At 36.2% G+C, this 24573-nt stretch overlaps 3 protein-coding genes across 7 annotated transcripts; 1 reads left to right on the forward strand and 2 right to left on the reverse strand.

Moving 5' to 3' along the window:
- Positions 1145 to 4242, reverse strand: LOC18789744 (F-box protein CPR30). 3 transcript variants are annotated; one of them, XM_020555498.1, is made up of 3 exons: positions 4063 to 4232; positions 3034 to 3140; positions 1145 to 2709 (listed from the first exon to the last, which is right to left on the reverse strand). In XM_020555498.1, the coding sequence occupies exon 3, from the start codon at positions 2682 to 2684 to the stop codon at positions 1419 to 1421; it is 1266 nt and encodes a 421-aa protein (XP_020411087.1). In that variant the 5' UTR covers positions 2685 to 2709; positions 3034 to 3140; positions 4063 to 4232; the 3' UTR covers positions 1145 to 1418. The 3 variants fall into 3 exon arrangements, with proteins under 3 accessions (XP_020411087.1, XP_020411086.1, XP_020411085.1); XM_020555497.1 differs by having other exon boundaries at positions 3034 to 3170; XM_020555496.1 differs by lacking the exon at positions 3034 to 3140 and having other exon boundaries at positions 4063 to 4242.
- On the forward strand, positions 5598 to 16961 carry LOC18789385 (hydroxypyruvate reductase). Of its 2 annotated transcripts, none has more exons than XM_007223239.2 (10): positions 5598 to 5801; positions 6350 to 6503; positions 6942 to 7086; positions 7179 to 7306; positions 10651 to 10722; positions 12573 to 12699; positions 12797 to 12912; positions 14233 to 14274; positions 15670 to 15882; positions 16657 to 16961. In XM_007223239.2, the coding sequence occupies exons 1-10, from the start codon at positions 5743 to 5745 to the stop codon at positions 16723 to 16725; spliced, it is 1125 nt and encodes a 374-aa protein (XP_007223301.1). In that variant the 5' UTR covers positions 5598 to 5742; the 3' UTR covers positions 16726 to 16961. The 2 variants fall into 2 exon arrangements, with proteins under 2 accessions (XP_007223301.1, XP_020410338.1); XM_020554749.1 differs by having other exon boundaries at positions 6365 to 6503.
- Positions 18058 to 24395, reverse strand: LOC18791292 (probable alkaline/neutral invertase D). Of its 2 annotated transcripts, none has more exons than XM_020555550.1 (5): positions 24111 to 24395; positions 22933 to 23429; positions 22233 to 22664; positions 19463 to 20021; positions 18058 to 18729 (listed from the first exon to the last, which is right to left on the reverse strand). In XM_020555550.1, the coding sequence occupies exons 2-5, from the start codon at positions 23317 to 23319 to the stop codon at positions 18434 to 18436; spliced, it is 1674 nt and encodes a 557-aa protein (XP_020411139.1). In that variant the 5' UTR covers positions 23320 to 23429; positions 24111 to 24395; the 3' UTR covers positions 18058 to 18433. The 2 variants fall into 2 exon arrangements, with proteins under 2 accessions (XP_020411139.1, XP_007222917.1); XM_007222855.2 differs by having other exon boundaries at positions 22933 to 23418; positions 24111 to 24387.

The following is a 24573-nucleotide window of genomic DNA, read 5'->3' on the forward strand; positions in this document are numbered from 1 at the left end:
ACTTTCTAGTTTCAATTTCTCCTCTCCAATATCGTTTGTATAAAGAGAAAAGAAATGACTACCCCAAAAATTTACAAATTTATAGATGTGCAATTATTTTTTCTTTAGGTGGCTCACACACACGTGCAAAGGCCTTTGGTCACTTGGTTAAAAACCTTTTTGGTCAGTGAGCATAAAATTTAGATAAATTGGTCACTGCATACTTCAACGTTTACAATTTATAAACGCGCAGTTATATTCTCGTTAAGAAAAATATCCTTTACACTAACGGCTTGCTTAGGGATCGCTCATGATAAATATCTTGTTAAAATATGTACGTAAATAATATTAAAATCTATATAAGAAAACACTTTCACTTTGTCCCACATTGAAATAGAATAGCTTCCACACATGGTTTATAAGCACCAATTCACTTAACTTACTAAATAGGAAGTGGGCCTAGTGGAATGGACATTGGGCCTCCCCTTTAGATTGGGTTGGGAAAATACATATATTAGCCAATTGTTGTTGATCAAATAAATATTTTTTAATAATTAGAAATTTATTTTTTAGATAATATCTAAAATTCGAATTCTGTTTGAACGGAGGACATAGAATTTTGGAATCACATTATCACTTCTTCAGAAATAATCACTTTCTAAGAGAAGCATATCATTGTTTGTTAGAAATCAAAGTCCATGTGCTAGGCTTTGATTTGCAATAGTTTAATCCTAGTGGACAGATTCCTATCGATCTACAAGCACATGAGGCAGAGGAAAAATAATGTCTAAAGAACACTGCAATTCTGAAGGACTCTATCATCCAACCAAGTCAATATCTTCTATTTAATTCTACTGTTGTATCTGGTGTATCAATTTGATTTGTTGATTTTGTTTTATGCTGTTATTTGGTTAATTTTCTGATTGTTCTCCAACATATAATTCTTATTAAACATTTACACGTTAATGGGAAAACTGAACTCTCTTCTGACAATGGTTTTGTGTGAATGATTGATTGGCCTTCTTATGCTTAAGACTTTTCGGGCACTAAATGCATGCTTAAGAAATTTCTAATTACCGGGAATTGGATTGCTTGACTTCCCCTGTAGGCACTGTTGTTTTTTACTTCCTAGGTGCAATAATATGCCTCGGTCTTTCTGAAAATGGAAAAGAACAAATGAATCCCATTCGTTTCAACTGATTTATACACTGGTAAACCAAAAGCATAAATGAATCTCATTCCTTGGTGCAATAATATGCCTCGGTCTTTCGAAGACATGTACTACTTTATCATCTATGCCCAAAAGAATTGGGACGAAAAGACATACAAACAAAGATATATACATAACTTATATAGCAACACTGGTAACCAAACGGTATATATAAAACACATTCAAGCTTCGACTGAGAGTTATATTTTATCCGTTCCATTGCTGAAAATCAATCACACATGTCCAGATTCACTTCCATCCATGAAACAAGGCTGTTGACATGAGGCAGGTATGTTGTAGAAGACCTCGGTATACATCCTTCTACCATCTCAACCTTTCTCATCTCTTGATGCTGGAAGTCATAAACATAAAAGGAACCATCTTCGTCTCGCTTGAAAATAATGTCACCCTTGATTCTTAAACTAAAAAGGGGAACCATGTCTATTATGGAACCCACGGTGATACTGTGATACTTCGTCCAGACTTCTCCATAGAAACCCTTCAAGATCCAAATGTCAATATGGTTCACGTCCTCATGAACGATAAGACACAAAACGCCACCCATGTCAACAATCCTATCATGAGTTCTGCTACTTCTTGGGAGTGGAATTTGGTGAAACTTCTCCTTATCGACTTCAATAGACACTATGTATTCGCTACGGTCAACTTGAGGAATCCAGTGCAGACCTCCAATTGCTGAAATAGGTCCATCTACAAACCTATTAAAGAACCCAAACGAAGGACCATTGACTTCTCTCCATGCTTTTGTCCGAAGACTCAAAATCTCACAGCTGACATACCTCAACTCATCCCGAAACAAGTGGACTACTTTATATTCACCAGTAGAATCAATCAGTGCAAAACCATAGGACTCATCATGTGGACGAGATAAAGTACCCAGCGGAAGTGCAATCAGCTTCCTAGTCACAGGATTCATGACTACTAGTCCTCCGTTCTTCAATTTGTTATCAAGCAGAATTAGACCGTTACAGGTGGCTCTAATATTGCCAGAGCAGCTTAAACTGTACTCTCCTATCTTGCTCTTATCATTTTTAAATTCCAGAAACTGGACAGAAAACCTTGGAGCGTTTATGGTTGTGTGGTTGAAAATGGGGATAGGCTTTGGCTGAAGAAGATTTAATTCAACTGAAACAGTGTTTGGCAACTCTTTTGGTACAGAAGCCACAGAAAAAGGGTATAGACTTTCATTTGGAAATGGTGATAGAAAGATCAAAACAGATTCAGAGCGATGGAGATGAGCATCAATGAATTTGGGGTTTTTAATTATGTTATACCAAGGTTTGCAAACGAACCTTGACCTTTGAAGAGAGTCAAGAGGAAGTCGCACAAGGATATTTGAGATACAATCTTTATGGAGATAAGGAACTTGTTTTTCTCGCTTATGTTTTTTCTCTTCCTCTATTTTCTTGGTCAATGATCTCTCCTCCACTAACCTTAATAAGCCAACATTCTTGCTTGCTAGTGAGTTTGCCATCGTGCCTTTTAGAAGCTCTTAACACCTATAGATACAATGATGACATTATAAACAATCCATTTTGAAATAAAGAAAGAATTAAAGAAGCAAGAGGAGGATACACAGCACTTGGCAGCTTTCAGGAAAGTATCAAATGACTAAGTAATAGAAGATATTATGTGTTAAAACTACTTCTTGTTTATAAAAGGGAACCGTTACCAGTTCTTCTCTTTGGTTCATGCTCTTTTAGGTGCAATAATGGTCCACACACGAACATAAACAAAAAGTTATTTTCTAGCCTGCTATTATTTATTTAATTTATTTTTATAAGTGCCTACTTATCTCGTCTCCTTGAAACAGATTCAATTACCAGTATGGTATCACTTATGTACATATCTTCCACTCCCTCCTCAGCATCCCTATCTCTTGTATGTCTGTGGAAATTGATCCTCTACATCCTTCACTAGTAAGTAGGGTCTACATGTGAGGAGAAGGGAAGAAGCCTAACTGTTAAAATTCAACATACGAATCTTAAATCAGCAAATATCCTAGGGCTCCTTACAGGAGTCTAGCTTAGGATGCAACAGCATGTGAAAATTTTGTACATGTACATGATCGCCTAATGTAAATCAATAAATCAAGTCACCATGAACCCTTAAACAGAAGGTCTGATTGATCACCTATTTTAATTAAAGTTCAAAGTTAAGGAAACTTATGTAGTCCCTCAGTAGTCCAAGTTTAGTCTTGTAAGACTACATCTACTAACCTATGTTCCTCAAGAGTGCCTAGGTAAGGGATCTAAACAACTTTCATTCATGATCAATCTTCTTAAATTCTGGCATTACAATCTCCTATGAATGCATCACTTCAAGAAATTGAATTGCTGGAACTTTTAGATCATATGCTCTGACATAAGTGACAAGATTGGCTTCTAATAAAACAATCTTCCATTTATGTGATTGTTTTGTTTCCAAAACCAGGCAAACAATTATAAAATATCTAACACTCAACTAGATGGGAGAGGAAAAAATAAAAAAAATAAAAAAGAAAGAGAAAAGGCCTTGATATATGCTCTGATCATTTTCGAGTATGCTCATCCTATCATCCATTTTAATGGTGTCAATTGGGCCAAAAGAAATCAATACGCTTAGACTTAACTTTGCATACTTACTAGCCTCAAAGCTCATATGAGAGGTTTTCATGATCAAAACGGATTCATTACCAAAGAATATGTAATTCATTTTTCACAAAATCCAGAAAATCTCTAGCAAAGGGAAAATTCAAGAGCAATTTAGTAAAAATAGAAAAAACCCACAACCAAAAACATAAAATAATTTCCTAAACGAAGTGAAAATGGAATGATCAAAAGAGTTGACGAAGCAGAGAGCATGTAGTGTACCTGATGAGGAGAGCGGTTGTCGTCTCTATGCGATGTGAAGAGTGAGAAAGTAAAACGTTTTCTGAGCGTGCAAGACTTTTGTGAAGAGACCGAGACCAAGAAAGGGCTCCGTTGTTACCCAAGCGACGACCCATTGATATGTTTTCTTCGCCTCATTTGGAATTTGGAAATGGTTGACGACGCTCCTGTCGTTTTTCATGTTTTTACTTTTTATTTATTCGGCCGGGCCCTCCTCTCCCAATTGCTTCTGTCGTTTTTCCCGGTCCACTCAGCAACTCGTAAACGGGTCGGATTTCAGTCCGAATTTGATTTCAATCTAATATAATTAAGGTAATTTTCACTTTATTACCATAAACATTTACCGAGTTTCAACCCTTTAATACATGAAAAGTTTTTTTCTGTCTCAGTCGCATACACAAAGTTAATTTTTCTATAATTTTCATATATTCGGTCATATAGTGCCATGTAATATGACAAAAAATAAAAATTAGTTTAATTAATCAATTAAAAATGTCCTTAAAATCAATTAAAATGTTAAAATGATATATTTATTAAATAAAAATTAAAAAAATAATATATATTTAAAAAAATTAAAGTGAGAAAATCTTTCTCCATCTTTCTCTGTCTTGTTGTTGTATTTGGTCCCTGAAAAAGTTGTATCCGTATTTGGCACCTTAGTTGCTATGTACTGTTTTTCTTTCTTTTATCAATAAAATACTATCTTATTTTATCAAAAAAATAGGAGATGAATTTAGAGTCTCAATTCAATAATTTGATGAGTTATTTACACTAACATCCCATAAAGTATAAAAAATTACTTGAACATCCCTAGGTTTAAAATTGTTTTTATAAAACTATTTTTCATTGATTTTTTGTCTAAAGATTGATTTTATATATAAAAAATTCCTAAACTCCCAAACCAACTTCAATTAACATAATTAGTGATTTTTAAAAAGACCAGTTCACAAATTAAGCTAACATAGAGAAAAGTCTCAAATTAGACGCACAAGAGACGAAGAAGATCGAGCAATAGATGCGAAGAATAAAGCTAGATAAGGATACGTTATCAAGAAATTGAGCCACGAGAATGAAAAGAAACACTTGGCCCAAGGTCGCGCAGAGAAGAAAGAGGACACGAAATGTAGCATCAAAGAAGTTGCAGGCTGCCAAGAATGGCGAGAAGCTAGAAGATGAAGCACTTATTCCTTCTTTGTGTTTCAGTAAGATAAGGAGTATGGGGAAGAGATAAGATTATTGATTATGAGTGTCACTAGATTAATCTAAGGGCCGTATTAAAGAAGACCTTTATAAGACCTAATTTTTAAGTTTTTAGATAAACGAAAATGCTAAGAGTCCACCTTTAATATTTGAATATTAAAACAATTACACATAAAACCTAAAAAATCTTTACAACTTATTTCAAAAATGAAGAAACCGCAAAAACAATTCGGAAAGTTAGAATAAAATCCGCAAGACTAAAAACAAAAATATCAATCAAATAAAGTTATAACTTATTTGAGATACCCAACAAGACTAAAAACAAAAATAATTTCTTTATATCGGAACAAAGAGCTTGTCGGTCCATTTTACTGAAAAAGAAACGCAGTGACTCTTTTGTTGTGCGAGTCCGTGAAGCAGGAGCAGGCAACCACGTCATCGAGCCTGCCCCTTCTCAATTTAATGGTTTTGAGATCGAGGCTCTTGGCAAAGGCCATTAGTCGAACCAGCACATATCATCGGTAATTTCTTCTTCTTCTTCTTCTTCCTAACATAGCTTTCCCGTCTTCTTCTCCTTCTTCTGCAACATTTCTGCAAGCAATTTTTGATGTAACAGTGGTGGGTGCATTATGCATATCTAGTAAATGACTGAGTGAGATAGAGTTTATGTCTTCATTGTTCTTTATCTCCCTTTTTTACTGTTTGAAAATCGAGTACAATATCATTCTGTGTCTTGTTGATTGCAACTGAGCTATCCTTGCATGATTGCAACTTTGTATTCCTGGGGTTTTTTTCAAAAAACTTTTTATTTTGATCTTTTGTATGTTGGTCTGGCCCTCTTCCACGTTTTTTACCACCTTCAGAAAATAAAGACCTAAAAGGAAAGGTGGTGTTTTGATTGTTTTGGTTAAATTTTGGTTCTCATTTGATGCTGGACTTTCTGTGTTGCGCTTTGTTTGCTTTGTTCTCTTTCTATCAAATCATTAATCCAAAATTTAGATTTCATTATATCTCTCTGATTATATTTTACTTCAGTTCAACAGATTCTCATATTGGCATTTTTATTTAGTCTAATGTCCTGCAGTGCAAATATCTTGGGGAAGGTTGAGAGAATGGTTGACAACGATGAGAAGAAAATTACCCGTGTTCTGTTTTGTGGGCCACATTTTCCTGCTTCTCATACCTACACAAGAGAATATTTGAAGGAGTACCCCTTTGTCCAGGTTCCTTGATTTTCTGCATTTTCTCTCTGTTTGGGATCAGTACCCTTTGTACACTAAAACACTCTAAAATTTAGAAGACTTTCAATACCTGATGCACAGTTTAAACTCTTTGATTGATTGTTTGACTTACTCTTTAATGTCATTTGAAAATTGATTGGCTCTTGAATGACATTTGAAAATGACATAAATGGACTAACTCTTTTGATTACCATTGACATTTTTCTTTCGACCAAAAAAGCATCACTGACAAACTTCGACTAACATGTTTACTGGTTTCCAAATAGTCTTTTTATTTTCTAACCACGCTATTGCTTCTGCATCACATTTCTAATCTATCTATCTCTATCCAGTGGTCCTTCCTATGCATGTTCCATTATGTATTTCCAACGCTCCTTCCTATTCATGTCACATTGAGTATTTCAAGTTTGATTATCATAGGTAGATGATGTTCCCCTTGATGACGTGCCTGGTGTTATCCAAAATTATAATATCTGTATAGTGAAAACCATGAAGTTCGATTCAATTCTTCTCTCTCATGCAGAAAAGATGAAGCTTATAATGCAGTATGGTGTTGGCCTGGAAGGTACTTCTTATGTCTATCAAATTGTTATAAATAGAGCGTTTGGGATATCTTATGTGTATATTTTCTTACAATTTGTATTTGATTTACTGAAGGGGTTGACATTGATTCTGCAACTGAGTTTGGAATCAAAGTCGCTAGGATTCCGAGTCATGTAACTGGAAACGCAGCATCATGTGCAGAAATGGCGATTTATCTGATGCTGGGCCTTTTACGAAAGCAAGTATGTTAATTTTTTACAATCAATTTTTTTTTTAAATCTTCTTTTTTAAAGCCTTTATGGATATGCCTTCTGTTTTTTTTCCTCCTACGTATTGTAGTGTTGAATGCTTTTGTTCATGTCCTACTCCTTTCAATTTATGATCACCCAAGTAGCCTCACATTTGGATATGGTCATCACTCTTTATGAAAAACCAACTTCTTACTAATATGCTATATAGATTTTAGTGTACAGCTTATATAGTGGCCAAACTGTCCACTGAAGCACAGGAAAAACCTTAGCCCACCAGGACTAAATGTTAGAAAAATAGATGTAATATTGCTACATTAATTTGTAAAATACAAAGCTCAAATAAACATGTAATTGAAAGATCAAAATTCTACAACATACAACAAATACCAAGTAAGAGAGGCAGAAAAATTGTAGAAAAACTTTACTTTGTTGAGGCTAGTGTTTGACACTATGGCCTTAAGACAATACTATGCCCAACACTGGTTAGACTTCAGTTAGGCCTCCTCGTTTGGATAATGTCACAAGTCACTCTATCACAAACAATAATCCAACTCCAAATTTTATGATTTGGTACTTAGAGGGATATGTCACTAGGCTTCCTAACTCCTTCACTTTTCTGTGTGTATGGTGTAACTAGCTACATCCCAAATCAGTGTTTGGCTTTGGCATTCAAGAAGGGGTAGACATATTTAGACATTTTCTTTATGTGAAGTGGTTCAATAATATCTAGTTTAAAAAAATAAGGAGGGAGTGGTGATTAAAATTGGTTTACAAATGTGGTCATGGTGTTTGCGGTTCTCTAAATTGTTTGTTTGAAAGGAAAGATGTTGATAGTAATGGAGGAAGGGGAGGAGTGGATGCTTGAGTTCAACTTTTGTTTCATTTACTATTAGTGGTAGGGATGGATTTAAACTTCTAAGGGTCTCATACAGGGTGATCTCTGAAGTAGTTTGTTCATGAGTGTTATAAATTTTACCTTGATTAAGGGTTTAGTTGTGGGGAGGGAGTGAACACACGTATCTCATTCGCAGTTTGTAGATGACACAGTCTTTTTTACTCTAGGAAAGGACAACAATATATATATATATATATATATATATATATATACCCTAGAACGAGACCTAGAGTTAGAGAAAGCTTTAATAGATTTAAAATTAGAATCTTTGAGAAAAACTTCCCAAGTTACTCATCCTGTTTATGGGAAAAACCCAGTCCAGGAAGATACTAAGTCTGAGTCCCCTGATTCACCTACTCAATCCGATTTCATAGGTAATCAATTAAGAACACTTAATAAGAAGTTTGCAAAGGAATGCCTTGCAGGAACATGTCTCTAGGATTGACCAGTTGTAGGTAACTGTTGTAACTGGACTGATGACTTTTGTGAAGGTTGATTACCAAAATTGATTTTTACTGTGCCATCTAAATATTGTTGTATATAGTCTAAATCGTTTAGACTATGCTGGATGGGTACAGGTGGAATCTCAGTGGTTAGTGTCCAATCAGCAGGAAGGGTAACATCTGACCATTTGATAGAGTGAGGAACTCTAACAGTAGCATCAGGCGTATGACTTTGGATTAACAATGTTTGACTCTTTGTACTCTTGTTTAGGGCTTGGAAATTCATATTGGTGCCTGTGACTTTGTAATAAATTCGATAGACTAAAGCTACGGGTTGGGTACCCGGCAAGACCTTATAACCTTCAGTTTTAGTATTTAAAGTAAGGGCTTTTAATATGTGTGGATCACTCAGGCTGACTGCAAAATCTGGGTAGCAATCAAAATGGATAGGACCATTAGCAAGACTAGACTCAATAATTCCTAACGTACTGTTGTTGAAATTAGTAAATCTAGCATCACGCAAACAGAGAAGGATTAAAGCTTTTAGTCCTAATCTGGTTAATGGCTTAACAGCGACTTGGACTAGACCAATATGGAGGAAATTGTTTCCATCATTTTTATGTTTTCTTATTGACTCAAGGTTAAGTAACTGGCAGGTCTCATGATTCTTACTCAGGGCATAAACTTGTTCGACTGTTTTAACATGGGTGGTTGACTTAAAACTGGATAAAGACCATTTTTTCTTATAGATGTCCTGACTGGGGACTCTTGGTATATTCCAATCTTTATAATCTAAATTATTATTACTATTATCATACTCAACTTGCTCTTCATTAACTATCTCTGGGAGACAACTATTGGCTCTAGAGCTGCTAGAATTGCAAGAATTAGTTCTAAATAAACGATTCATTTTTACTCAAGGTTCTGGGGTTGGATTTCTAAAGAAGAAAGTGAACAGAAACTCCTAAGACTGACTCCATGGGATAACAGGATACCTAAAATTCTCTCGCCCTCCTAATAATGCCACTACCGCTCAGGCCTCCCTGGGACTTACTGTTTGGAACGGGTCTTACAATTCGGACACCAAGAGAGAGAAGGACAGGTAAACTGAAAGACCAGAAGTAGAATGAGAAGAAACTGAAAACTTACAACTCGGAAAACCTAAACCAGCCACTTGGGTTGGATGAGTTGCAGACTTAGACTAACTCTTCAACACTTACGGCTCTGATACCAGAAGGGATCTAGAACCAGGTGTAGGTATATATATATATATATGTATGTATGTATTTGGTTGATATACTGGTGGCCGAAGACCAAAGGACGATATATATACATATATTTTAATTTGGTTATAAATATTCCATATTTGGGGTTAGTCTCAGATTTGAAAACGTCAAAAGTTAATGGTGGGTATGAACATTGAGAAAGGAAATTGTTGTGCTTAGGAAGGGTTTTGGGTTGTGATTGTTTGGAGTAACCCTTGTTTAAATATTTGGGAAGCAATAGTGGTAATGCCCTAGCTATTCTCCTTAGTATCAGCTAATTTTCTGCTAGGAAATGGTGCTAAAATTCAGTTTTGGAAAAGATGTTTGGTATGGTGATTTATCTTTCCAATCTTTGTTCCCCTATTTATATTGGTTATCTCTGAATCATAATGCATTGATGTGTTGTCTTGCTTCCTTACATCTTCTCATACTATTTCTTGAAATTTAATATTTGGGTAGAACTTGAATAGAGAAAATTTCTTGAAATTCACCCTGTCATACTAGGGATACCCTTCTGTTCATATTCATCTTAATTGGTTGTGATTTATATGGTGCTAGCCTGCTATTCATGTATATGTTGCAATATTTCTGGCGTTTCCTGTAATTTATCTTTTACTTAATTTAATAAAAGTTTATGTTCCCTTTCAAAATGATAATTCATTAATTCTCTTGAATTTAGTTGTGAATATTTTTGTGTGCTCATTTGTCTCTAATTTTTTTTTGCAACTGTAGAATGAGATGCAAATTGCTATAAAGCAGAGAAAGGTTGGAGACCCGATTGGTGACATGCTACTTGGAAAAACAGTGACTCTCTCTCTCCCTCCCTCCCTCCCTCCCTCATTCCCTCCTGCCTTTTTTGTTTTTGTTTTTGTTTTGTTTTGTTTTGTTTTTGGGTGCTTCTTGACAAAATATTCCCATAGTGCAGTATTGCAGTTTCTTGTGTTTTTATTTTTACTCTTATTATTCTACTTCCAATTATGCTCTTCTTTGTGAAAGTGTAAACACTTTGCAGATTAAAAGATCTGGAGAGGTTAAGTTTAATGGCATTGACATTGCATGAAAGTTGAAGTGTGAGCTGTATCAATCGAAAAGTCTAAATAACTCAATAAACTTAAAACTTGAATGGATTTGAAGTTTGTTGACGTTGTACTTTGTATAACGACAAACATTAGTTTCCTAGAGGAAATAGTAAAAATACAAGCTACCTGAACTGATCCCTAAGTATAATATGTACTGTCAGACCCACCTGACTTCTTTGATATGAGAGCAATCGAAGAAGCATTAAGAATTTCAGGAAAAAGAACCAGATTGAAAAATTTCATGAATGGTTTCATATAAGTCATTACCATCAGGCCTTGGAGCTTTATGACTAATGTCCTGCAGTACCTTAATTGCTAAATGGACATTCTAATGAGATTGCTTCTCTTGATGCCAAAAACTGGTCCAACTTCAAGTCGCCTTGCCCTCAGTCATTGGGATCCTTCGGCTAGGCTGAAATTTTTCTGCAAGATAGAAGGGAAGATAGGTGAGACCTTGGCACCAGTGTGGTACCTGCCAAACATACTCTTATAGTTAGCACAAGTATTCGTATGTAGGTAATTAGGCAGAATAACGGTACAGGTGCAAAATTACTGTTTCCTTATGCCCTGGTTGGTGTGGACTTTTGTCCTATGAGGAGGTGCTGACCATGTGTCATTGTTTCGGACAGAAATGTCCTTCGGCAGCATGGCAAGTGTGAGCCTGCCGAACGCGAGTACCTTGAAGATAGTGGCGAAATGTGTGCCGATCGGTAGGCTAGGTACGCGTGTAGCCTACCGATGTATGACTGACCGCTTGCGCGGGGCTGGTCATCAAAGCTTGCCAATGTAGCACCGGCATCTTTGGTAAGTTCTCCTATTTGGTCTTCAGTAGGTTTGTCGTTGTCATAATCTGCTGGGTCAGCTATGGTATAAACAGTTTCCACTGCAGGAAAGCATACAAAATTAAAACCACACATTCAAGGCCGCCACTTACTACTTGCGGTAATCCTATACCCAATTCAACTCTCAAGATCTTCACTGTTAAGTGTCATCTGCTCTATTAACTCAGGTCTTCTGTGAGCAATTTCAAGATGATGGAAAATTTGGTATTGTGAACCCCTGCAGCCACAAGCTTTTGACTTAAGATTGCTGTATACTAACTATGAAACGCAGGGATAAATAAAAAGAGACGTTTCTGGTTTAAATAAAGACTAGGATGATAATAGGGTCTGATCTTGACTCAATGGGGCTGTTTGGTTAACTTTTCTTAAATGCTCCTGCACCAATAATAACTATCCACAAAAGACAAGAAAAGAAGTGTCAGAAAAAAATTTGATGCTAAACAAGTAATTGGGAAATTCCATTGTTCCAGCTAATGGCAATCTTTAGTGAGATGGACTGATAATATTGGTGCTTGCTTGATTGCAATTATAAACATAATATCCTCATTAAGAAAGAATTAGGACATGTTATAAAAATGATAATTTTCTGTAAATCTTATGGTCAGCGTTGCAATTGTTACCAAAAAAATAATAATAGTAAGTTGATGTACTAGTTGTGCTAATTTCAAAATGTTGCTGCTGTGTCATGTTTAAGACAGTTTTTAGAATTTGGATTTCTTGTTGATGCATGCAGGTCTTCATTTTAGGTTTTGGAAATATTGGAATTGACCTGGCAAAGCGCTTGAGACCGTTTGGTGTGAAAATTATTGCCACGAAACGGAGTTGGGCCACACATTCACTAGTTTCTTGTCTATCAAATGGTATGTAAGGATATGCATTAGATAGAATGATGAATTTTGATAATATAAAAGAAAGGCCCTATGCATGCAGTTTATGTTATATGTTCATGAGTTTCAGTTCAAAATGGTCCCGTCAATGATTTTGTTGATGAGAAGGGCGGCCATGAAGATATCCACAAGTTTGCAAGCAAAGCGGACATTGTTGTTTGTTGCTTGTGTTTAAACAGTGACACTGTAAGATCCTTAGTCATTCTTATACATAAACTTTCTGCAATTAATGATTACTGTTTGTGTTGCACTTGCACTTACTCCGGCACTATTCATAAATATCTCAAAACATGTACATGCTGAAATAACAAATTCTTGAAGATTTTTTTTTTTTTTTGTAAGGAGTCTACATTAGTAGTGTCAGTCTTCACTACTACATTCATGTGAACTCCAAATTCTGGACAGTTGGATATGGACATTCTCTGATACTAATTTATGTGGGACACAGAGAGATTGAGAGATAAATAAACAGAATAGAAAAAAGTAAATGATAGAATACCGATAAGAACAGAGGAAAAAGATGGAAATGATAGAACAGAGGTTGAGGAAGAGAAGACAGACAGAAAAAAGAGATTAAGGAGGGAGAGGCAAGGAGGGTGAACTCGATTCTTTGTTACCAATCAATATGCTAAAGTCTCCAAAATAAATAAACCCCTGTAAAATCACTGTCTAATAAATAAAACCTAAATAGAGTAAACCCAATTTCTAAGCTCGCTTATGTCTGAGGTACAAATTTTTTTTCTTGTATTTTTTAACATTCTCTAATAGTTGACCTGAAGTTTTGTAACGTTACAGTAAGAGGATGTGCAAACTTGGAGCTTCAACCAATATCCCTTTCTTGTTTTTGAAGAAGCACAGCCGCCAGCAAAGATGCTTCATTTTCAGACTAATAATTGAATTCATTAAGAATGATGAAGTTAATAGTTTAGAAAGTTTCAGTGACAGGATCATTAAATGGCTTGAGGTCTTTCTTAGTTGTTTTGCCTTCCACAGTGGGTTCCTCATTATGGTCACTAAATAAGTTTCCAGTCCAAAAAGTTTGATGACTGGATCATCTTTTTCTCCATCTGATTCTGTTTCCTCCTCTCTAAACCTCGTATTTTATTTCTCTTTATTATCTTCCTCAACCTCTCTTCTTTTCTCTATTCTTCATTTATATATATATATATATATATATATATCTCTCTCTCTCTCTCCAACCAAATATTTTCTCTGTTCTGTTATCTTTTTATAGTAGAATAGACATAGCTGAGTCTTAATGTCCTTTATTTGAGCCAGATCCAGATATTGGTAATTTGCCTCGTTCTAACTTATGTATGATGTATCTAAACATAAAATATTATTGAATTTTTGTTCTCAGTTAGATATCAAGAATTCGTCAAATTAGATTAAATAAATTGGTATTGTGTTGTCTGACATAGAAATCAACCTGAATTCAATTCCTCTACAGAAAATTCAATGATACTTTGTTGTCTGATTCCTACTTTTGTATATTTTGTCTTTCAGGTTGGCGTCGTAAACAAGCCATTTATATCTTCTATGAGAAAGGTTTGATTTTAATGCACAGTAATTTGACTGAGACAATTTTGTTTGCAATGACAAAATCATATTAGCGAAATGCATTATGTGTAGGTGTGTAAACACGAGCACACAAACCCATACATCTGCAGGATATAGATTCCTTCCTGATGCCATAGCAGGCCTCCCACTGAACTTTATAGAAATAGATTTTATTGGCACCCAATGCAGCTAACCAGAGTCTGGTCTTAATGAATTAATTGGTCGTGGTCTATGTTCGGGTATGCCTAGTAGCCTATATCAAGAATCATGTTATTTTTTCAATATGGACAAATGATTGGTAGAATTTCTGGCAGCCTTTGGAAGGGTGTGATTGCCTTCATGTAAGAATGTGTTAGAAAATAGAGTAATTGCTGACCAAATCCTAATAGCTTAAGCTTTTGCAACTATTGGTGAAACCAAGTGGAAGCAGCTTGCACTCATATCACCTATATTGTGTTATCCATACAAATATATGTTGAGAATATCAGTCCTACATCGGGAATTCTAAGTATTGCTTCACAATGCATAAGATCTCAGTCTCTCCACTCATTGCCAATTGGTTTGGGTGGGTGCTCTAACCTTCGCATGGTACCAGAACAAGAGATCTTGAGCTCGAATTGGTGTAGTTGCAAGCCTGCAACCACACATAAGGTGGCTTGTTGAGAATATTGAATACTCAAAATTGTTGAAATGGAAGGACTGCATGTTCTCTTGCTCTTGATTTCTTGAACATCTGAGATGTAGAGATTAGTTGAGCTTGGAAGGTGGCTCCTTTAAGCATTATGGGTGTTTGAGGCTTGTGAGAAATAGAAAGACGACCTGATGAAAGGATCAACTTGAATAGCCTATGTTAGGCTTGGGGCTCAAGGCCCAATTGTTGAGATTGCTTTTTGAGTGGTCCAAAAGGAGCTTTATTTTCACTCTTTGTTAGGGTATTCATTTTTTCATTACACCTTTAGACACTGCTATCCAGCTTATATTCTTGTTTGCATTCCATTGGCTTGTTTTCAATACATTTGTTTTTTTACTTACAGGAGGAAAAGAAAAATACAAAAAGATGAAGTTGAACTTGTTTTTTTATAAGAATTTGTTGTTGTGAAATGAAATTTTCTTTCAAGTGGTTTGAAAAATTGCTTCACAGAGGTGGATGCAAAGGATTTTATTGATAATATTAACTAGGGTATGCCTTGGTGGAAATGTTGGAATTTGAAGTATGATCATGTCTAAAAAAAAGGTACAGTGATTTACAAGGATTGGTCATAAGAAAACTGTAAATGTTGAGCAGGATGTATAAGATTGGAAAAGGTGCTTTCCATTAACTTCTGCTCTTGCCCTTGATTTCTTGGTGTTTATCCTCGTGTTTTTTTTTTTTTTCTTTTCCAGGGTTCCCTTTTGGTAAATATTGCCCGAGGGGGTCTCCTGGACTATGAAGCTGTTTCGTATTACTTAGAGTCTGGCCACTTAGGTGGTTTAGGGATTGATGTTGCTTGGACAGAGCCTTTTGATCCTGATGATCCAATTTTGAAGTTCAGCAATGTTCTCATCACACCTCATGTGGCAGGAGTTACTGAGTATTCTTACAGATCCATGTCCAAGGTAAGATAACAGTAAATAATCAAACAACTGTACTTGAAATAAATCAGAAAGTAAATAAAACTAGTCAAACAATTACTTTACGACTATGCCTAAATTAGGTATGTACGCCAGCATGATTCTCGTCAAATGGACTAGATCCTTGAATTTGGTTTGGATTACAATCTTGAAGGCATACAATTTTGCTTTGTGCAACTTTTAGGAGTCAGTGACCGGATTCAATGCTAATATGAAGAAGAAAATAGGCCATTACTCTCCCTCTCTCTAATCAGTAGAGCTGTACTCAGCTTTTGAGATATAAACAAACCAACTTTCGCACATGGTGTCGAAGTTGTTTTTGCATCTTTGGTAATTCTTTTAAAACTTCATAATACTTATGAAGATGCCATCGTTTGAGCCCTGGAAGGTGAGAAATTAATGCTTTTACCTCGGACATCTGAGATGGCAAAATGCAGGCCCTATTAAGATCAGGAGGGCTACTATTTTTGTTTGCAGTTGTTCTTACTATTGCCAATTTTTTAAGTTCAATCAATCATGCTTCTTAGGGTGTAGGAGTAGTGAACATAAATATATCTAGGAACTTTCTGTATATAGTTTGCAATTGTCGAAGATTCTGGTTTTCTTCGAATCCAATTCTTATGGCACAATTAGGCTATCAAACAATTTGCAAGGAGTCTCTCTCTCTCTCTCTCTCTCTCTCTCTCTCTCTCTCTCTCCCTGTTAGTCGGTCGGTTAGATTTTGACCTTTATGCTTCTTTGCCGACTCAACAAATACAGGTCGTTGGTGATGTCGCCATTCAACTCCATGAAGGGAGGCCCTTGACTGGAATTGAGTTTGTCAACTGAATGATTGTTACAGTGTGCTTTATATAATTTATGTTGGCGTATATATAATTGTCATAGGAAGAACAAATTGGAGTGATGTTGTCCCGTGTTCTCCGTTATTATGTTATGCAGTTGGAATCTGTGTAGGATGAATAAAAATGGAACTCCGTTGACATTGTTCTTTCCCTGGAAACATCCCTTTAACGTTGTCAATGCTCTTTCATGATGACAATTTATCTTGACGCACTTTTTATATATTATATTTTTAGTTCTTAAATCACCAGTAGTTTGCTATCTTATGTATGAAGTTCAGAGAAAAACTCAGATAGAATTGAGGATCAAGGAAGAATAAAGAACTGATCTTCTCTATTTCCATAATAATATTCGCTGCTTACAGAACAACGAATTAACCTCGCTATATGTATTGAGTACTTAACACCTAATCTCATCTCTGAATTTCCTTGTTCCATCGAGATTCTCTATAATAAAAAATCTCATCTCTGATTTAGAAATACAGCTTAGAATCTAAGCTAAACTCCCAATATCAACTGGGGTTCCTGGTTAGAGATTGGAACAATGATGAAGGAATACAGCACTATGAACTCTCTCGTACAAAATCAAAATCAGTTTCCAAACGCTTAAAAGCAAGATAGATGAGATGAAAAATGAAACTGTGTCAGGAACAAGGCTAGGTTTGTAGCTCATGGGTATTCGCAATTAAACATTGACTTTGATGAAACCTTTTCCCATGTTGCAAGGTTAGAATATATTAAACTTTTTCTTGCTTTTGCTTGTCATTGAAAGTTCAAATTCCATAAAATGAATGTCAAAATTGCCTTCGTAAATGGAATTCTTCAAGGACAGGTACCGGTCTATGTGGAACAACCATGTCATCCCAATTGTGTATGAGTTGAAGAACGCTCTTTATGGGTCTTAAGCAAGAGTCCTACATCTCTCTTTATCCTTGAAGGACTCATCAAACAGGATGTCTTTCTCATTTTCACTTTCACATTATTCATTTCCAAAAGTTATTTCACTAATGAAGTCCACTTTAGCAGTAAAAGCAATCTCATCTTCATCATCATCTGAGAAAAAGTTGCCTTTTTTACTACCTTCACTTTCACTTTCACTCCAAGAGTAGAAAAAGTTTCTACTTTTGAATTTCTTTACTTAGCGTATTTGGCACACTCCCGTAAGTTTACTAACATATACCCTTCTTTTTTTCTTTTCTCGAAACGAAGTTGCAAAAACACCTAAATTTTTGGCTCCTTAAATTGTAAGTTTGAAAGCCCTTATCTAATTGTCGAAAATATCCAAAAGGAAAATAGACAAACAGAAAATTGCACACAAATTAAGTCAATTGATACGAAAAATAATAACTGAAATGATTGGAATTGTCCATCCATATTCAATAAAATCCAGACTTCCCAAACTCTTGCTTCACCATCCCATCCTGTCTAGAGCTTATTAATTCTTCTTTAGCGGCATAGCAGTTGCAAAATACCATCAGTATTTGAAACAGAAAAGGCCAAATGTATCTTTTATTGAAAAACAAAAAGCAGTCTCAGCAGATGCTATTGTATACAAAACCATATTGTCCATCAAACCTACAAGAACAGAAACCCCCAAAGAATGAATGGTGCAGCAATGAAATAACCAAGTATCCCTCGCTTTTTGTTTTTCCTCTTCTTCTCTTTTACCTGCTATTTTCTCTAGCTTTTTTAGCGTCTCAGCAAGTCCAAGACGATGATCTCTTAATCACTGGCTTCATTTGCTTGTCCTCTTCCAGAGAAATCATCCCCAAGTGCGACGGATCCTCTAGCATCATCTTTGCAACCAGATATCCTGCTATTGACCATGTTTGGTACTTCCTTGCCTGTTTGCCAATATATCTCCCTAGTTTCCCATCGTAATATTCTGGCCAAGCATCTTTTAGCAGACGACTCTCAGCCAGCTCAATCGCCCGTCTTGCAATTTGTGGTCGTCCCGTCTTAATGCAAGCAGCCGTTAACATCCATAAAAGCACTGTACAGGTGATAAAGAGAAAAAGGACGTTTTATAACCAAAAAAAAAAAAGGTGGTTGAGAAACATCATATACAATCGTTCAAAACAAAGTACACAGGAAAGAAATAAAAGAATCTAATAAAAAAGTTCATAAATCCATGAGGTTAATATAATGTAAATGGAAAAACAAGAGATTAAACCATTAGAAAGAAAAAAAATCTAAGTAGAAATCTAATGATATAGTGCTTCAGATGAATGAATGACAATGCAGCATCCCGATAGCATTTCCTTCATGAAAATAAGAGGTTTACCCATGAAATAAGATGCAGAAGGCACCCAACAAGGATAAACACTCTTTGGTCAAGTACTAGAAAGACTTGAAATGCATCAGTTTAAAAATGCTAAAATAGAAGGGAAGGGAGAAATGACAGGGGGTAATAGTAGTGAAGGAAGCATGATGAGCAAAGACCTCAATTATATGGCATTAACATAGGACTGCAAGACAGAACAGCATAACCCAAATTAATTTGTATTATGGCTCAGCTCAGAATCTTAGGCAACAATCAATTTGTTCCTGGTGATTTCTGAAGCTGTCTGCGAGGACGTGCAAAATTCCACAGAAAACCAAGAAACAAACCTATAATCCGCAATCTGATTGCTAATGTTATAATTTTACCATCCCAACTTTTCATGTTGAATTTTGATTTGCACATAAAGCAATAACATAGAAACTTCATGAGAAGAGGGGCAAACCTGGCCAAGACCCTCCATTATGGTAACTCCATCTGGTATTCTTGGGATCACAACCGGTTATGATTCGCCACTCATGGCTTTCTATTGCTGGATAACATATTTTTAATGGCATTTCCCCCACCAACTCTTCCCAGCGAGATTCAATAAGATCCATTATAGCCACTGATTGCTCTGGGGTTGCAAGAGAAGATAGAATTGCAACACAGTTACCTAAAGCAAACCATCGGAAATCCATCCTTGCAGGACTGACATTGCCAATAAAGTAACCACCACGGCATGGCATGAAATCAAAAACCCAATCTGGGATGGAATCAGGAATGACATTGAACTTATTTACCGCAGTGTGCGAGTACTCTTCAGTCTTGTAACGGTATATGTCATTTAGTTGTTGAAAATCAAGCCAGAAGTAACCTCGCATGTGGTAACTTAAGGCATGTAAACGCTTTGCAATTCTCTCAATAAATTCTTTTCCTTCTGCATCAGGTTTCAGCAACGCCAAAGCACATCTCAATGCCATAAAGAAAAGAGCTTGTATTTCAATAGGATAACCATATATTCCCTGGAAAAGAAAATGAACAATTCATAAATAACATGTAAAATAAGATATGATCTTTAAATCATAATATAAAAAAGTCATGTCATCAGACAGACATAAGACTTAAAAAAAAGCGACATACCACAAAATTAACATACAAGAACACATCAACAGTGGAACATAATAATACTACTCGCTGTCAATTTCTCCTCTTATTCCTTTTTCCTTATTAGTCAACTTTCTATAACTCTGCTTGTTTTTTTTTTTTTTTTCATCAGTGTTAAGAAACTGCAAGTATTCCAGTAATTTATCATCAGTGAAAGTACATCAAAACTATCAAATGAATAGATAAATACAGTGTTTCACATAAACATTGAAATGTTAATGGTTAAAATTATTTTTTTCATTTTTGTCAACATAGTCATCATCTATGGAGGAAAACAGCAAAATTGCATTTTCATTATGAATTTGCTAAAAGACTACAGCAATACAAGAAGCTCTGACATTTTCTAAAAGAAGGCTTATACATCTAATCGCATCCCAGATTGCAAACAAGTGCAGATTAGATAAGCGTGCCAGTAAGGAACAAGAATTATCGAACTACAGCAACGTACTAAGACTCACAGGATATAAACCCCAATTCCCAGCTCCATCAATTTAAGTTCAGAGTTGAAATAAGCACTCATGCAGTATCACTCATACAAGGCAGATTTTTTTCTTTCCAAAGAATTGAATATGCCAATGAGATGTATCTCTGAACCTCAGTTTTAAGGATTTTATGAACCTTCATTTATAAAAGGGAACAAAATGGTTAGAGGTGTTCGAAAGTTTTTACAGATTGTGCAACCTAACTAATCCAAATGAATTCAGGTATTTTGTAAGTTCTTAGTTAAAATCAGTTCTGCATAAAGCTGAACTAAGCACTTAGGCTTGTACATATTGGAGAGAGATGGCTCCACATTCTTCTTAACCAAATTTCCAACCACTAAACCTACTTTACCCTTAGGTTTTGAAACTAACTCCCACTTCACCAACTGCATTTATGTCCCCTCTCCTTGGCCTTGCCATAAAAATTCCCATATGAGCTTCTCAACCTTCATCTATTGGGACTACTTATCCTATTTGATGCTATTATGGGTGGGATTTATGCAAAGATGGTAAAAACAGGTAAAGTGTTTCTCTCAGTTCTCAGTTTTAAAGGAGGGGGAAGGCAAACGAGAATGTTTTGGTATGGCCAGTGGCATGGGGATGCTCTTAAGGATTCTTTCCAGGTTTGTTTCCTTAGGTGGCTAGCAAGGATGTATGGATAAAGACGAAACATTGCTTAGTTGAAGTGGTGTCTTTCTGAGAAATCTGAATGATTGGGAAGTAAACTGTAATTGAAGATTTCAAAGGTTGATTGGAGTTCACATTTCACATATATGTGGACTAAGGAAGGATGTTTTGAATACGCGCGGGGAAATTGCAGAACATGTTCTGCAAATATCCAAAAAAATGCACATAATCAGAATAAAAGCTTATGGCTGAAAGAAAAACATAACAAAAAGCCACATGACTCTGATGGAGAATATCAGGTTACACGTCCATGAATGTCAGTGGATAAGGCATTACCCACCCTTTACTCAAATGCCCTTGTGTGTCTTAGTTTCTTAAGGAACATGAGGAAATATGCTAATAAGTAGCAATAGAACAAGATTAACTAATTATAAACTTCATTGTATGTTTGAGCACTGATAAGTTGAGAGCAACTTAAGTCAATGTGAATGCAGCAATCGGTGTTATCTTCAAATACAGAAGGCAAGAATAAATAACTATAACAAAGATATTGATCCTAGGGACCAACAAGATGACGGCCTGTTATAATGCGTGCCTATTGATGAGATTTTCCTCTGTGGCACAACAAATTAGTCATTGAATGTTTACCACCAGCCCAACATATATCTATATTATCAACAGAACTCAACTTGTCAACCATGACATGTAAATTCGAATTATCCCATATTACTTTACTGCAGTATGCACTTTCCTCTGAAATCCAACCACATTTAAACAGATGACTTACAAAAGCCTTGTAGGATACACTTTACGAAATAGTAAAATGATTAGGGCCAGAAATTTGAAGTTTAATGACCTTATGAAAGCCTTATAGGGCTTCTCAAGCTACTTCTTATATCAGTTAACAATAAAACTTCTTCATCAACCAAGAGATGCCTGTGAAAATGAAGTGAAACTTACCATTCTACGATCAATCATGGAGCATCCATCGGCACAAAGCAAAGTCGGGAATGTGTCAAAACCTTCTGATAGACATAGAGTCAATATAAGCCTCATTCCCTTTTGACAATCTTCAGTTTCTGCCAGAGTCAAATCTCCCGTTGACTTTGTATATGCACGGAGCAGTATAATCCACCAGAAACCAGAGTCAACAGGAGCAACTCGCCCAATTGCACTCTCGCCAAAATCTGCAACGATAGTATCTGATTTCCGGATAGGGTCGTGAAGAACTTTGAAGCTTGCTGGCATTGCACCTTCCCCGAGCTTGAACCGATCTATTCTTTTTTCCCACCCTTGAAGCTGCAGGGTCTTCAAGAGGAAGTTCTTAACTATCTCAGGCTCACCATTCATTAGAAAAGCCAGAGCACTTGGTACAAAATCCCGTACGAAAACCTAAACACAACAAGAATCATGTTTTAGATTATTTTGACGTCCACCACGGGTGCAATGATGTTCTATCCAAGCTTATGCCAAATTCAAACGAAAAAAAGAGAGATAGAGATCATGTATGGGACTGGATAATTCTCCTGTAAACAATAACTATTTATTTCTCCAAACTGCAGAATCAATATTCCAAGCAATGGGCATTCGCATTAGCTCACACAAAGTGAAATTGAAATTGAAAAGCAAGCAATGGTTTGGTAAATTGCGAAAAGTTGACCTGATCATAGTTCAAAACTTCCTCAGAGGCATGGTCATATGCGGCAATGGTGCCCACCGGCTGGCTGCGAAAGAAGACCAAAGAGCGGCGGAGAGCTTCCCATGCCTCGGCAACCATTGGATGCGGCTCGAACGAGTTGCGAGCGGAGGAAGCGGGAGTGTCGAAACCAGACCTTCCACCGGGGGAGTAGGTGCTATCAATGTTGTCCAAGCCGGCTCTGGTGAGGCCAATGGAGAGCTCACTCAGTGACCTCTCGTCGAAGGACCTCTGCCTCTCAATGTTGAGCCTCGGCTTGTCGAGAAGGCGTGAGAGGTCGTAGTCGTCCATGTCCGAAATGGAGCAATGCGAGCTCACATTTCTTAGTCCAAACTCTTTGGCCCCTTCCATTTCTTCTTCTTCCTTCTTCTTCAATCGCTCAGCCAAATCAAACCAAATCGCTTATTCTTCTTCTTCTTTCACCTCCCAACAGATCTGAACTTGTGCGTTCTGTTCGACTCCTACCAAACAATTTATTATTAGACAAAAGTTGGTCCCTACAATACCAACTCACTTCCCCAAAAGAAAGAGCACACAATTCACATGGAAAAGTGTAGGAAAAATAAAGACGGAGAGAGAGAGAGAGAGAGAGAGAGAGGAAAAATTACAGCTGCAGTAATTAAGAGGATGAAGATTATTAGGATAAATATTGACTTTTACAGCGAGTTAACTTTTAATTGGGAAATTAATTATTACTAATTTACTACGGTTACTAATTGAGTGAATGGGTTTGGAGGATGACTTTTTACCGGAAAAAATTATATTAAGACAAAAAAAATCTGTAAACAAAAATATGCAATAAAATAGAAAATCTTTTTGAACCAAACAACAAGTTACAATTGCGAAACCAGAACAACAGAGTCTCTGACAGATTCAGCTGCAGGGAAAATTAAACAACTGTAATGTTTTGTGTGTATAAATAATGATAATTAAATAATTAAATACTAATAAATAATCATAACAATGGTAGATCAAGATAAACCAGAATGAGCAGCCATTTCAAAACAGCAAGCTTTTACAGAAAACAATGGAGGAAATCGTCGAATCCGTACAAGAAAAACCAGATCTGAACCTTCTCAGCCAAAACATACGCAAAAAAAATTAAGGAGAGAGAGGGAGTCGAAGGGTTCAAGAGCTTGAACCTCAGAGAGAGAGAGAGAGTAAATGGCGGAGGAGAGTCTTCGGCAGTCTGATCGGCCGATCGCCGGCTATTTCGCCGGAAGTTGGTCGGAGATGAGACAATAATAATATGATATTGTCGTCGCTACTGTATAACAATTTGCTTAACAGAAGAGAGAGAAGAAGAAGAAGAGAAAAAAAGAGCATTTTGATCAACTCCTCCTATTTATAGTTGGAGAGCTGAAAGAGAGCAGCAAGCAACGGACCAAACCAAAGGCCAACCCAAAACCCATTTTCCATTCTTTACTCCAAAAAAGGAAAAAGGAAAAATGAGAAATAAATAAATAAATAAATAAGGGAAGAGAGAGAGTTAGTTGACCGTGAATAGCCGGTGAGAGAGCACGAGCGATTTGCTGACATGGACAAAACGACACAGTTCTGGCTCCCGTCGTCATTGAATGCATGACCCCAGCATTGGATTTTCCG

The sequence above is a fragment of the Prunus persica genome, chromosome G1 (assembly GCF_000346465.2).
Source record: "Prunus persica cultivar Lovell chromosome G1, Prunus_persica_NCBIv2, whole genome shotgun sequence".
Lineage (NCBI taxonomy): Eukaryota > Viridiplantae > Streptophyta > Magnoliopsida > Rosales > Rosaceae > Prunus > Prunus persica.